Source organism: Vulpes vulpes, chromosome 16 (genome assembly GCF_048418805.1).
Source record: "Vulpes vulpes isolate BD-2025 chromosome 16, VulVul3, whole genome shotgun sequence".
Taxonomy (NCBI): domain Eukaryota; kingdom Metazoa; phylum Chordata; class Mammalia; order Carnivora; family Canidae; genus Vulpes; species Vulpes vulpes.
In genome coordinates, this window is record NC_132795.1 from 29,280,201 (window position 1) to 29,293,366 (window position 13,166).

General features: G+C 49.1%; 1 protein-coding gene across 4 annotated transcripts in view; it reads left to right on the forward strand.

Annotated features, from left to right (window-relative positions):
• STAT4 (signal transducer and activator of transcription 4) overlaps positions 1–13,166 on the forward strand; it is a 112,310-nt gene that overhangs the window by 14,080 nt on the left and 85,064 nt on the right. For 3 of the 4 annotated variants that reach the window (XM_072742823.1, XM_026002642.2, XM_026002645.2), the window contains exons 1-3: positions 1,108–1,324; positions 5,833–5,961; positions 7,553–7,697. In XM_072742823.1, the coding sequence (XP_072598924.1) occupies positions 5,834–5,961; positions 7,553–7,697 (273 nt within the window). In that variant the 5' untranslated portion in view covers positions 1,108–1,324; position 5,833. Of the gene's footprint in view, positions 1–1,107; positions 1,325–5,832; positions 5,962–7,552; positions 7,698–13,166 lie in introns of those variants that run through there. The other variant, XM_072742825.1, reaches the window with a different exon arrangement.

Sequence of the window (13,166 nt, forward strand, 5' to 3'; positions counted from 1 at the left end):
CCTAGCTTATGGGATAACCCACATTAGGGACTTGCTGCAGGTGGGGACTGAGCAGCAGAGCCAGCAGCCACGACCAGGCCCACCTGGCGTGACGCCCAGTATGCTTGGGGAGTTGACCCACTTACTCTGGTGATTCTGGTGCGCGTGGGAGGGAGAGGGGTGAATTTAAGCAGGTGATCAGATCACAATGTCGGGAGGGAGAGGAGAACCCAGGAAGCACACCTGAGTGAGGGAGGCCCTTACCGGGGTACCTTGCTCTGACTCCTGTGTAAGCAAATGGGGCCATTCTTTCTGCCTCGGTCAGTCTGTCCTCCTTTATTTTGTCTTCATGTTCCTGAACATTAGTAGGATCGTGTGTGAGGAGTAGCCTCTAGCTCGGAGAAGAGGAAATATGTCAGATCACCGGGGTGGGAGGGCCAACATGTGGCCTCACCCAGGCTCAGAGACACCTGATGGAGTCACTCCGGGGGCTCCTCCGCACCATCTGTCTCTCCAGGTACAGAAGAGGTGTTAGAACCAGAGCAGGCCAAGGCTCCCTCGGCCCGTGATTCTAGAAGAGGCCCGTGTCACAAAGGGAGAAAAGCATCCCGTGGCAACCAGGTGCGGGGCTCCGCGCAGGTGCAGGTGGTAGGAGGGCCCCGCAGGTAGGAGCGGCCGGGCTCTGGGTTCGGCTGCCCCCCCCCCCCCGCTGCCCCCCGTGAGGGAACCCCGCGAGCCTGGAGCCCCAGAGGTCTCTGAGCCTGGTGGTCGGGTCCGGCGCCCCCTCCTCCCTAGGTGCCCCCCTCCTCCGCAGGCGCTCCCTCCTCCCCAGGTGACCCCTCCCTCCCTCCCCCCCAGGCGCCCCCTCCCTCCCTCCCTCCCCAGGCGCTCCCTCCTCCTCAGGGCTGGCGCAGCAGGGTGAGCGGCCTGGGGGGGCAGGAAGCCAGGGACCTAGGTGCTAGGTGCGGGCGGGGAGGTGTGCGGGCGAGCGCGGGAAGGCCCAAGAGGGGGTGCGGAGACCGGGCGGCCCCTGCCGCACCTGCTGACACCCGGGCGCGCGCGGGGTGATGGGGGGCGGGGGGGGGGGGGGCTGCCGAGCGGCTCCCGCCTGCGGTTTCTGCTCTTTAGCGTTTCTAGAAGAGAGAGTGGGTGGGAACCGACGCCGGTAAAGTCCCGGAGCCTCTGGGCTGACGCACAGGAAAGCCTCGAGGGGGCGGAGAAATGCAAATCCGCGGCTGACGACGGCGCCGGCGGCGGGTCCTGGGTCCTTGGTCCTGGGTCCTGGGACTGCGGAGGGCGCCTCCCACGGGACTGGACGCCACGCGAGGCCTGTCCCCGACGCCGGGTGAGTGGGCCGGGCCTCCTGCTCCTGCTCCTGCTCCTGCTCCTGCTCCTGCTCCTGCTCCTGCGTGGGATCCCCTGCAGCACGGCCCGCGGCCCTGCACGACGAGGGTGGGGGGGGAGGGTCCCCGCGGCCCTGGACCACGGGGGAGGGGGTGGTTCCGCGGCCCAGCACGACCGGGGGTTGCTCCCGTGGGCCCTGGACGACGGGGAGGTGTCCCCGCGGCCCTGCACGACAAGGGTGGTGGTGGCTCCCGCGGCCCTGCACGACGGGGGAGGGATGTCCTCGCGGCTCTGGACGACGGGAGGTGGCTCCCGCGGCCCTGCACGAAGGGGGGGGGCTCCCGCGGCCCTGGACGACGAGGGGTCTCCGCGGTCCTGGACCACGGGGTGGGGTGTCCCCGCGTCCCTGGACGATGGGGGGGGGAGGTGTCCTCGCGGCCCTGGACGACGGGGGGGGGGGGGCTCCCGCGGCCCTGGACGACGAGGGGTCTCCGCGGTCCTGGACCACGGGGTGGGGTGTCCCCGCGTCCCTGGACGATGGGGGGGAGGTGTCCTCGCGGCCCTGGACGAAGGGGGGGGGGCTCCCGCGGCCCTGGACCACGGGGTGGGGTGTCCCCGTGTCCCTGGACGATGAGGGAGCTCTGGCGGCCCTGGACGATGGGGGTGTCCCCGCGGCCCTGGACCACGGGGGGGTGTCCCCGCGGCCCTGGACGATGAGGGAGCTCCCGCGGCCCTGCACGACTGGGGGGGGCTCCCGCGGCCCTGGACGATGGGGGTGTCCCCGTGGCCCTGGACGATGAGGGAGCTCCCGCGGCCCTGGACGACGGGGGGGGGGGTGCTCCCGCGGCCCTGGACAATGGGGGTGTCCCCGCAGCCCTGGACGATGAGGGAGCTCCCACGGCCCAGGACGACGGTAGGTGGCTCCCGCGGCCCTGGACGATGGGGGAGTCTCCGCAGCCCTGGACCACGGGGTGGGGTGTCCCCGCGTCCCTGGACGATGGGGGGGAGGTGTCCTCGCGGCCCTGGACGACGGGGGGGGGGCTCCCGTGGCCCTGCACGACGGGGGGGGGGCTCCCGCGGCCCTGGACGACGAGGGGTCTCCGCGGCCCTGGACCACGGGGTGGGGTGTCCCCGCATCCCTGGACGATTGGGGAGGAGGTGTCCTCGCGGCCCTGGACGATGGGGGGGGGCTCCCGCGGCCCTGGACGACGGGGGTCTCCGCGGCCATGGACCACGGGGTGGGGTGTCCCCGTGTCCCTGGACGATGAGGGAGCTCCTGCGGCCCTGGACGATGGTGGTGTCCCGGCCGCCCTGCACGACGGGGGGGGGGGGGGGGGGGCTCCCGCGGCCCTGGACGATGGGGGTGTCCCCGCGGCCCTGGAAGATGGGGGAGCTCCCGGGGCCCTGGACGACGGGGGGGGGTGCTCCTGCGGCCCTGGACGATGGGGGTGTCCCCGCGGCCCTGGAAGATGGGGGAGCTCCCACGGCCCAGGACGACGGTAGGTGGCTCCCGCGGCCCTGGACCATGGGGTGGGGTGTCCCCGTGGCCCTGCACGACGAGGGGAAGTGTCCTCGCGGCCCTGTACGACGGGGTTGGCTCCCGCGGCCCTGGACGATGGGGGTGTCCCCACGGCCCTGGACGATGGGGGTGTCCCCACTGCCCTGGACCACGGGGTGGGGTGTCCCCGCGGCCCTGCACGACGGGGGGGAGGTGTCCTCGCGGCCCTGGACGATGGGGGTGTCCCCGCGGCCCTGGACCACGGAAAGGGATATCCCCGCGGCCCTGGACCACGGGCGGGGGTGTCCCTGCGGCCCTGGACGACGGGGGGTGGCTGCCACGGCCCTGCACGACAGGGGGAGGTGTCCTCGCGGCCCTGGACGACGGGGGGTGGCTCCCGCGGCCCTGGACGATGGGGGTGTCCCTGCCGCCCTGGACCACGGGGGGATGTCCCCTCGGCCCTGGACCACGGGGGGGGGGTGTCCCCGCGGCCCTGGACAATGGGGGAGCTCCCGCGGCCCTGCACGTTGCGGGGGGGGGGTGTCCTCGCGGCCCTGGGGGATAGGGGGTGGCTCCCACCCCCCCCCCCCCGGGCTCCTCCGGGCAGGACTGTGGGCCGGCGGGCCTGGCATCCGGAAGAGGTGCTGTGGCCCCGACGGGAGTGTGGGCCCCCAAGGCCTCGAGCTGCCCTTGGGCCGCACCGGCTGCCCCAGGAGAGTGGACAGGCACTCAGTTCTCAGAAGGGATGTTGCCCCGATTCCTTGTGATGGAGAATTGGCCATTAGAGGCTGAAGGGATGACTGCAGACCTCTCTAGGGGCTGCCTCGGGGGAGAGGGCCTCAGCCGCCCTCTGGACGCCCCGGGGCCTGGGACTGAGCTCCCCAGCTTTGCCACATGTTCAGTCCAGTGAATTCTCAGAAAACAGATCTTGGTCCAAATCATAGCAGTGACAATTGTAGTGGCATTTGCAGCTCCTGCTCTCTCACCAGTGCCTGGAATAAGTTGTCAAGGACCTAGTAGGACAGTGTCACTGTGGCACCGGAACTATTCCAGTTTTATGTGATCCGTTTATCAGTCTATCTGTGCGTCTGTCTATCTGTCTGTCTATCTCTACCAGCATCTGCAAAGACAACGGTGTCTGGTGTCAGGAGACCTCGGATTGGTCCTTGGGTGCTGTGCATCTTGGATAGGAGTCGTCTTCCTTGTCCTTCCGATTTTTTTTTTTCATTTCTAAAGTTGGAGTAAAATTTACTCTCCACCTGCCCTGTTCGTAGCCACCCCAGAATTGCCACTCCCTTGCCAAGCACTCGCTGAGCACTTACAACATGCCTAGAGTGGTGCATGTAAAGGTCTTCAAGATACGAAATGATGTAGAAATAAAACATTATTTCTTTTTCCAGTTCCTTTCTTTTAGCAAAGCATTCCTCTATAGATTTAGGTCAGAGAAAAGGTGCCCTGAGAATGGTTCCATTTGAAACCGGAGGAATATGTATATGAAATATATGAAATATGTTATTGTGACCTTATAGGCAAAATAAATCTTAACTTACTTACAAGGTAGGCCAAAATATTGTGGTGATTAACCATGTAAAAGTTTTGTTCCTTGATCTAAAATTGCTGATAAAACAATCGGAACTTTGGCTTTGGAAAAAGCAAAATACTGTAACTTAATTAAGACTGTGCTATTAATCCTCCTGTGTTAGGAAATGCCTAAAGCTTCTAAATTGGCCAGAGTAGGGTACTGTGGAGGAAACGCATGCTTTTGTTTTGTGACAGGCTGCCAAATACATATCAAGGGTGGTTCCCTCCTCAGTTAACCTGAGGGGTTAACCACTGTCAGGTGCACATCAGAGACTAATGAAGAGTAGACTTTAAAAGCTCTGCACAGTCATAGTGGATCATCATACAGAGAAATATAAATATATGTTGATTTAGAGATATTTCTACCTGAAAGAATTGGAGCCCACAGAAATGCATATGTGAAACTCTTCATAAGGCAAAGACCACATTCGACTAGAGGTCTAGGAATGCGAGCATGAGTCTGGAAGCCAGACACATCTGAAATAAAGAAGGGTTGGGAAAAAAAAAAAAAAAGAAGGGTTGGGTAGGAGAGACTTTTATTAGGGGCGATTCACGCGGAAAGTCTTACGAGGTTCTGAGAAGGTACAGTTGAATATGTTTGCCTTCTGGTTGCTCAAAGTCAAGAGTGCAGAAGAGTGCAGAGGGAGCAAGGGAAAGAAAGGAGTTTGTTGACAAAACAGATTTGTGTGACAGAGTGGAGGTGTTGAGGGGGAGTGAAAGCTTTCTGGAGAAAGTTCTGGAGTTCCTGTTAGACCAAAGCAGGATGTGGTTTGGGAACAAAGAACTTTTTTTCCTTTATTAGAGATGACTTAGGGAAAAGCTAAGAATTGCTTTATCTTTGGATGGAAGGCATTGTCTCTTTACTCTTGTCTTAAATAGGGTGACTATAAAAGAAAAATTTTTCCAGTTACTTAACTAATGGACGACATTGTCTTTCTTTGAAGTCTGAGCGAGGGACACCTGAGTGGTTCAGCATCTGCCTTCAGCTTAGGTCATGATCCCAGAGTCCTGGGTTCGAGCCCCACATAGGCTCGCTGCGCTCAGCAGAGTCTGCTTCCCCCTCTCCCTCTCCCTCTGCCTCTCCCCCACTTGTGCTCATTCTCTCTCGTGCTTGCTCACTCCCAAATAAATAAATAAATAATTTTTTTAAATCCAAAGGAAAACGCCCATGTACCACAGTAAATTTTTTTAAATACTTTATTTATTCATTTGACAGAAAAAGTGATAGCACAAGCAGAGGGAGTAGAGGGCAGAGGGAGAAGCAGACTCTCCGCTGAGCAGGGAGCCTGATGCGAGGCTTTATCCCAGACCCCAGGATCGTGACCTGAGCAAAAGGCAGGTGCCCAACCGACTGAGCCACCCAGGCGTGCACCATGTACCACAATCATTAACGTTATTTTTAAACTCTAATTTTACTTCTTCATTTATAGCATGTCTCAGTGGAATCAAGTCCAACAATTAGAAATCAAATTTTTGGAGCAAGTAGATCAATTCTACGATGACAACTTTCCTATGGAAATTCGACATCTGTTGGCTCAGTGGATTGAAAATCAAGACTGGTAGGATCAAACATTATTGTATTTTCCTTAGAGGCTGATATACAAATGCCTTATGCTCTATCCTTGTGAATTTATCCTATGATCTGCTTTTGACTGCATACATTATTTCAGATCGAGAACTTTCTTCAAGGATTTGGAAAGTTTCCTCAAAGGAAAATCCTTGTCCTTTCTGGGTTCATGTATTGTAGATGAAAATTTAGTGCTTCTGGCACTTTGGTTTTTTTGTAAGCCCAAATCCCAGTAATTTCTAAATATTAAAAAGCCAAGAAGTAAACCTATCGCTTACATCAATTTTCAACGTACAGACTCAATATAAATAATTATTTTTTCTTATTATGTTTTACAATCTTTCCTTAAAGCTCTGTTTATCATGTACAGTTAACCTTTTTTCTTTGAATAGTCCTCTTTTTTATTGTGATAAAATATACATAACATTTACCGTCTTAGCCATTTGTAGATAGTGGCACTAAGTATATTTACGTCGCTGTACAAACCATCACCACCATCCATCTCCAGAACTTTTTCATCTTCCCAAACTGAAACTCTGGCCTCATTAGCCAATAACTCCTCACCCACTGGCCCCCAGTCCTGGCAAACACCATTCTATTTTCTCTCTCTCTGAATAGGACTATTCTAGGTACTTCATGTAAGTGTAATCACACAATATTTGTGCTTTTGTGGCTGGTGTATTCCACTTACCAAATTCTTCCTGGGTTCATTCATGTAGAATGTATCAGAATTTCCTTCTCTCTTTTTTTTTTTTTTTTTGAAACTTCCATTCCTTTTTTTAAAAAAATTTATTATTTATTCATGAGACAGAGAGAGAGAGAGAGAGAGAGAGAGAGAGAGAGAGGCAGAGACCCGGGCAGAGGGAGAAGCAGGCTCCATGCAGGGAGCCCAATGTGGGACTTGAACCTGGGTCTCCAGGATCATGCCCTGGGCCGAAGGCAGGCGCTAAACCACTGAGCCACCCAGGGATCCCCCTCCTTCTCTTTTTAAGGCTGAGTGATATTCTATGTAAATGTATACCACATTTTGTTTATTCATCTGCCAATTAGCACTGGAGTTGTTTCTACCTTTTGGCTACTGTGAATAAAACTAACATGAACACTGATGTACAAATATCTGTTCAAGGACCTGCTGTCAGTTCTTTTGAGTATCTGCCCAGAAGTGGAATTTCTGTTTGTAACTCAGTGCTTATATTTTGAAAAGTATCTATCCTATTTTCCACAATGGCTGTACATTTCCCGTTCCCATTAGCAAGGCACAAGGGTCCCAGTTTCTCTGCACCCACACCAACACTTGTTATTTGAGGATTTCAGTAATGGCCATCCTACTAGGTATGAAGTAGTACCTCATGTTTTGATTTGCATTTCCCTAATGATTAGTGATGTTGAGTATGCTTTGAAGTGTACAGTTTAATTTGTAAAAACTTTAAGTGCTAAAAAAAAAAAAAACCAAACAAACAAACAAAAAAAAAAACTTTAAGTGCTTGCCACTGTGGAATAGATTTTACCAAAATTAGTATGGTAAAAAAGTAGACGTTTTACTAAGTTGTTTCCTGTTGCATAATAACACTTTTGTTTTTTAGGGAGGCAGCTTCCAACAATGAAACCATGGCAACAATTCTTCTTCAAAACTTGTTAATACAACTGGATGAACAGTTAGGTCGCGTTTCCAAAGAGAAAAACCTACTCTTGATACACAATCTGAAAAGAATTAGGAAAGTCCTTCAGGTGAGAATGCATTTTACTTTTTCAAAAATGTTTAGATTTATGTGTCTTAAATTCAGCCAAAAAATTAAATATGTACCCTTACGTTATTTTCAATTCAGATTTAAGAGGGAAAATTTGAATTCTCTTATCATGTTAAGTTTTGTGCTCCATTTTATTTTATTAATTAATGTTTGCTTTTTATGAAATTTTGAATCTGAAATATACTATAAGTGGGGAGGTATGTGTGATTTTAATGTGACTATTTACCAGTTATGTGTGATTTTAATGTGACTATTTACCAGTTATGTTTAAGACTGGACCGAAGATTTGAAAGACAGTAAGTTCATGGCTATCTCCTGTTTCTTCACTTGCCTTCTCTCTCCTAGAACAATCTAGTTAGTATTACGGTTGTATATATCCTTCCAGATTTGGCTCACGTCTCACCTCCCCCAAAAGTGTTTCTTGGTACTCTCTAGCCCCTAGCTCTAGGTTTCTAGCCTCTAGCTCTGCAAAGGTTTGGCCAGACAAAGCCCATCCGTCTGTGTTCCCACAATATATCTGTACCATGGCATTTAGTGTATTTTACATCAGTGTAAGTTCTGTGAGTTGTCTTCTCCCCCAAACTGAGAACTTTAGTATTCAACTCTGAATTCCCAGCGCCTGCCTCAAGACTGGATATATAGTAGATGTGTAATATTCATTGAAGAAGGAGCTAAATGAGTGAAGCGAGGGAAATAGGGATCTAAAGAATTAAGAGTAGGCTAATACTGAGTTAAACTGAGCCGTGCTAACATTCATAATGAACTCTGAATAGGAACTGCTGTAATATTTCCTGAGTGGCTATGCAATGTATCAGGCAACATGAAAAGTGCATCTGCCACTTTTCAGTGAGGCATTCTTAAAATCCCAAAGTTACAGTGAATATATTTTTAGAAATTTTTATCTAGACTGTAATAGAAATGTACTGGAAGTTACTAACATTTGTGGGAGGGACGTAGATGTTGTTCTGTTTGTTGTATGGATTTCACTGAGCTGTCTTTGCCCTTCTAATCCCCTACAAACTCGCAAAACACTTGGCCAGGTAGGAGAATAGCTTCTTACCAACAAAACAGGATTTTTCACAGTATAAAGCAAGCTGTCTCTTACAGGGATAAGACATTTGACCTTGGCTTCATTAGCTTAGTGCTCTAATCAATAAACTAAAACAGGGGTGGGCACATTGCTAAATATGAAGTCAGATGTGAGTAGGTCACTGCCTGTTATGAGGCCTCATGACTAAGAATGTTGTTACATCTTTAAGTGGTTGAAAAAGAATAAAAATAAATTAAGTTTGTGATGTGAAAATTCTATGAAATTCAGATTTTTGTATTTTAGTGGAATGTAACTATATGCTTCATTTACATATTGACTATGGCTGCTTTTACATTGCAGTGGCATTCTTGAGTAGTTATTGCAGGGATTGGCCCCCAAAGCCTAAAATTAAAATGTATGTAGTGTATCATGTGTGTGTGTGTGTGTGTGTGTGTGTCAATAATATTTATCTTGCCTAGAAGCAAAGATCTTACAAGTTACTTGGCTAGAAGGATGCAGATGGATAAAATGGGTGATGCATGGTCTTTGGAAATTCTGAAATTTGAAATTCTCACAATATGACCTTGGGCAATCACTTAATCTTTCTGAATTCTCACATCTTTTCATGTAAATGGGAATGATGTATTTTACATCATTTACTTATTTACTTTTTGGGATTGTAAAGAAGACTGGAGTTTCTATTCTGGCAAAAAAAATAGGCTTCCAATGAACAGTTTTTGTTGTTGACTGGGGAAAATAACAGGATTTTTCTTAGGTAAAATCAAGGGTAAATTTACAGCCCATCTTTTTTAGGGATGGAGATAAGATTTTGATTGAGTTCAAGAACCTGCAGTAACTCCCATTCACATTTCATCTCAAGCAAAAAGAGCAAAAACTCTTCTCGTATGTCACTGTAGCATCTTATGTCACCTCCAGCATCTTATCTCTGTAGACCCTTCCCAACAAACTGCCTCCAGCTCCCTTACCATCCCTGCCCCCCGAAAATAGATCTCCTCCTTGTTCCCAAACATACCAAACTCACTCTTGAAACTCTGAACCTCTTTCCATGGCTAGGAGTGCAGTGCCACCCTCCTTACCCCAGCCCTGTCCCCAGTTACTTCTAGAGGACCTGTGGAGGTCCCTGTGTATTAAGGAAATCTTCAGCCATGTTAGCCCGTATTCTCATCCTTCATGGAGCATGGGTTGCGAGATAACCAGCATCTCTTATGGCTGGATGTGTCTAAGCAGGTCACAAGCTCTTTGAAGTCAAAGCCTGACCTCCTTTTTTTGACCTCCCTGACTCCCTCCAGTACCCACTGTGGTTCTACTACGAACTAGGAACTCAAAGAACGGTTTGGTTGGTTAAGATATTTTGAACTGATAAAACATTGCTCTTTCATTCATTCTGTAAGCTGTCCTTATCGGGTATTTGCATAAATTCAGAATACAGTAAAAAATAGTAACAGAATACAGTAAAAAATAGTAATAGAGAATATTGTCAACTATTTTATTATTTATTCATGAGAGACACAGAGAGAGAGGCTGAGACACAGGCAGAAGCAGGAGCAGGCTCCCTGTGGGGAGCCCAATGTAGAACTCGATCCCGGGACCCCGGGATCACACCCTGGGCCGCAGGCAGATGCTCAACCACCAAGCCATCCAGCTGCCCAACAAGTCTTCCTGCTTCCTCAAGAATTAAAAGAGAAAAAAAGCCTCCTATCAAAAGTCTGTTGACACTGTGCTTATCTGGTTTGAACATTTTCATCCTCTGAGATTTTAAATGCAATCCATTTTAACTATTTTAGCAAAAAAGAGCAAACAATACAGTTCCAGGGGAATTAAACTGGCGTAAGACAGACTTAGTTCTTTAGAGAGCAGCTGAGGTCTCCGGTTTCAATATTGTGATTTACTCTGAGGTGGGAAGCAGCTGGGCAGGACGTCCAGCTCACCTTTGCCCCTCCCAGGGAGACAGGGGAGGCAGCGTCAGGTGGAGACTGGGAGCGAGGACTGCCTCGCCAATCCTGCCCTGTGAAGCACTGCTTACAGCTCCCACCAAGATGTTTACACTCTCTGAACTCAGTTTCTTCATCACACTAGTACGTACCCCAGGGGTGTTAGAAGCATTACAAAACTGTTAAGAATGTGGTAAGAATAGGATTTGCTAAAAAGAAATATATGCCTAAATCTTTCAAGAATGCTTTCTTTGCCCAGTTCTTGTTTGTTTTTTTTTGTTTTGTTTTTTGTTTTTTTTTTTTTTAACCAACAGACTATTTTTTAGAGCAGTTTTGGATTTATAGAAAAGCTTAGAAGGTACAGAAAGTTCCCTTATACTCCCTCTCTACCTGCCTCTCCCCAGTTTCTCCCATTAGAAACCTCTTGTGTGGTATGGTACATCTGTTACAGTGGGTGAACCTGTGTGGTACATTATTATTAGCTTATGGTCCAAGATGAGGTGAGGGTTTACTCTTGGTGCTGTCCAATTCTATAGGTTTTGACAAATGCGTAATGTCACATACGTATCCACCATTTCAGTTTCGATGCCCTAAAATCTCCTCTGCTCTGCTAGTTCATCCTTCTCTTCCTTACCCCAACCCCCTGGCAACCACTGGTCTTTTTACTTTTTCTCTAGTTCAGCATTTTCCAAAATGTCATATAGTTGGACTCATATGGTATTTAGACTTCAGATCGACTTCTCTCACTTAAGAATATGCTTTTAAGTTTCCTCCATGTCCTTTTGTGAACTGAGAGCTCATTTCTAATCATTGCTGAGCGATATTCCCTTATATGCAGCAGGTACTATAGTTTGTTGATCCATTTTTGGCAATTTCGAATAAAACTGACAGTAACATTCACGTGCAGAGTTTTGGGTGGGCATGTTTTCTCAACCCATTTGGGTAAACGCCTAAGAGTTTGCTGGATCTTTGTTCTTGGGCTTTCAATTGCAAGCCCCTTTTCCTTATTCATCTTCCTCACCATATCTCTGTCTGGTCAAGCTGCTGTAACGAATACAATTGATTGCATGAATTTTAAATAACGTTTATTTCTCACGGTTTTGGAGGAAAGGAAGTTATGGTATGGGCGGATTGGGTGCCTGATTCAGCTTCCTGGTTCAGAGACAGCTGTCCCTTCACTAGACCTCACATGGCATAAGTGGGGAGGGAATGCTCTAGGTTTTCTTCTATAAAGATGCTAACCCCATTCCTGAGGGCTCTGCCTAATCACCTCCCAGAGGCTCCATCTCCTAATAGCATCACATTAGGGGTTAGGACTCAACATATCAATTGAGGAGACACAAATATGCAGTCTATGACAACCTTCCTCTCTATCTTCTCCCACAGGATGACATTAAAAAAAAAAAACTAAAGTGGGAGTACCTGGGTGGCTCAGTTGATTAAGGGTCTGACTTGATTTTGGTTGAGGTCATGATCTTAGGGTCATGCACTTGAGCCCCATGTTGCAGAGCCTGCTTAAGATTTTCTCTCTCTCAGGATGCCTGGGAGGGCTCAGCAGTTGAGAATCTGCCTTCGGCTAAGGGTGTGATTCTAGAGTCCTGGGATCCAGTCCCCCACATCAGCCTCCCTGCATGGAGCCTGCTTCTCCCTCTGCCTGTGTGTGTGTCTCTCTCTCTCTCTGTCTCATGAAAATATAAAATGTTAAAAAAAAAAAAAGTGTTTCTCTCTCTCTGTCCCTCCCACCCCATGCATGTATGTGCACTCTAAAAAATAAATGAATAAATAATTAAAATGGTGCATATTCATAATTAAAAAATTGAAGTACAGAAAAAATGCAAAAAAATGTGCGATAATCCAAAATCTACTGCCTACATATAACCACATTAATATTTGATGAGTGTCATTCCAGATGTCTATACACGTATGTGTGGATAGAAGGTTGGCTGTTGCCGCTTTGTACCCAGTGGTCTCCAGAATCTTAGAAGTCTCCTGTGCCCCTTCCCTAATTCCACTCTGCTTTCTCCTCATCCAAAGTAACTACTAGTCTAAATTTTTCATTTACCAGTCTCTTCCTTTTTGCTACAGTTTTACCCCATATGTTGGCATCCCTAGACCTAGACAACATACTATATAGGTTTGCCAGTCACAGAATCTTATGTAAGTTGGATCAAAAGTGTATTTATTCTTGACAGTTTTCTTTCTTCACTTAATCTTGTTCCTAAGATTGACCTGTGTTGACATGTGCCACAGCAGTTCATTCATTTTCATTGTCACGTAGTATCCTGTTGTGTGAGTATCAAGGCCTACGCATTTCACTGTTGATGTGCATATGGGTTACTTCTAGTATTTCTTCACTGTTTCCAATGATGTTGGGCTGAACATTCTTGTTCAGCACATGTTCACCAAGGAGCACATGAAATGTGCATGAAATTCTCTAGGATAGATACCTAGGGGTGGAATTGCTGAA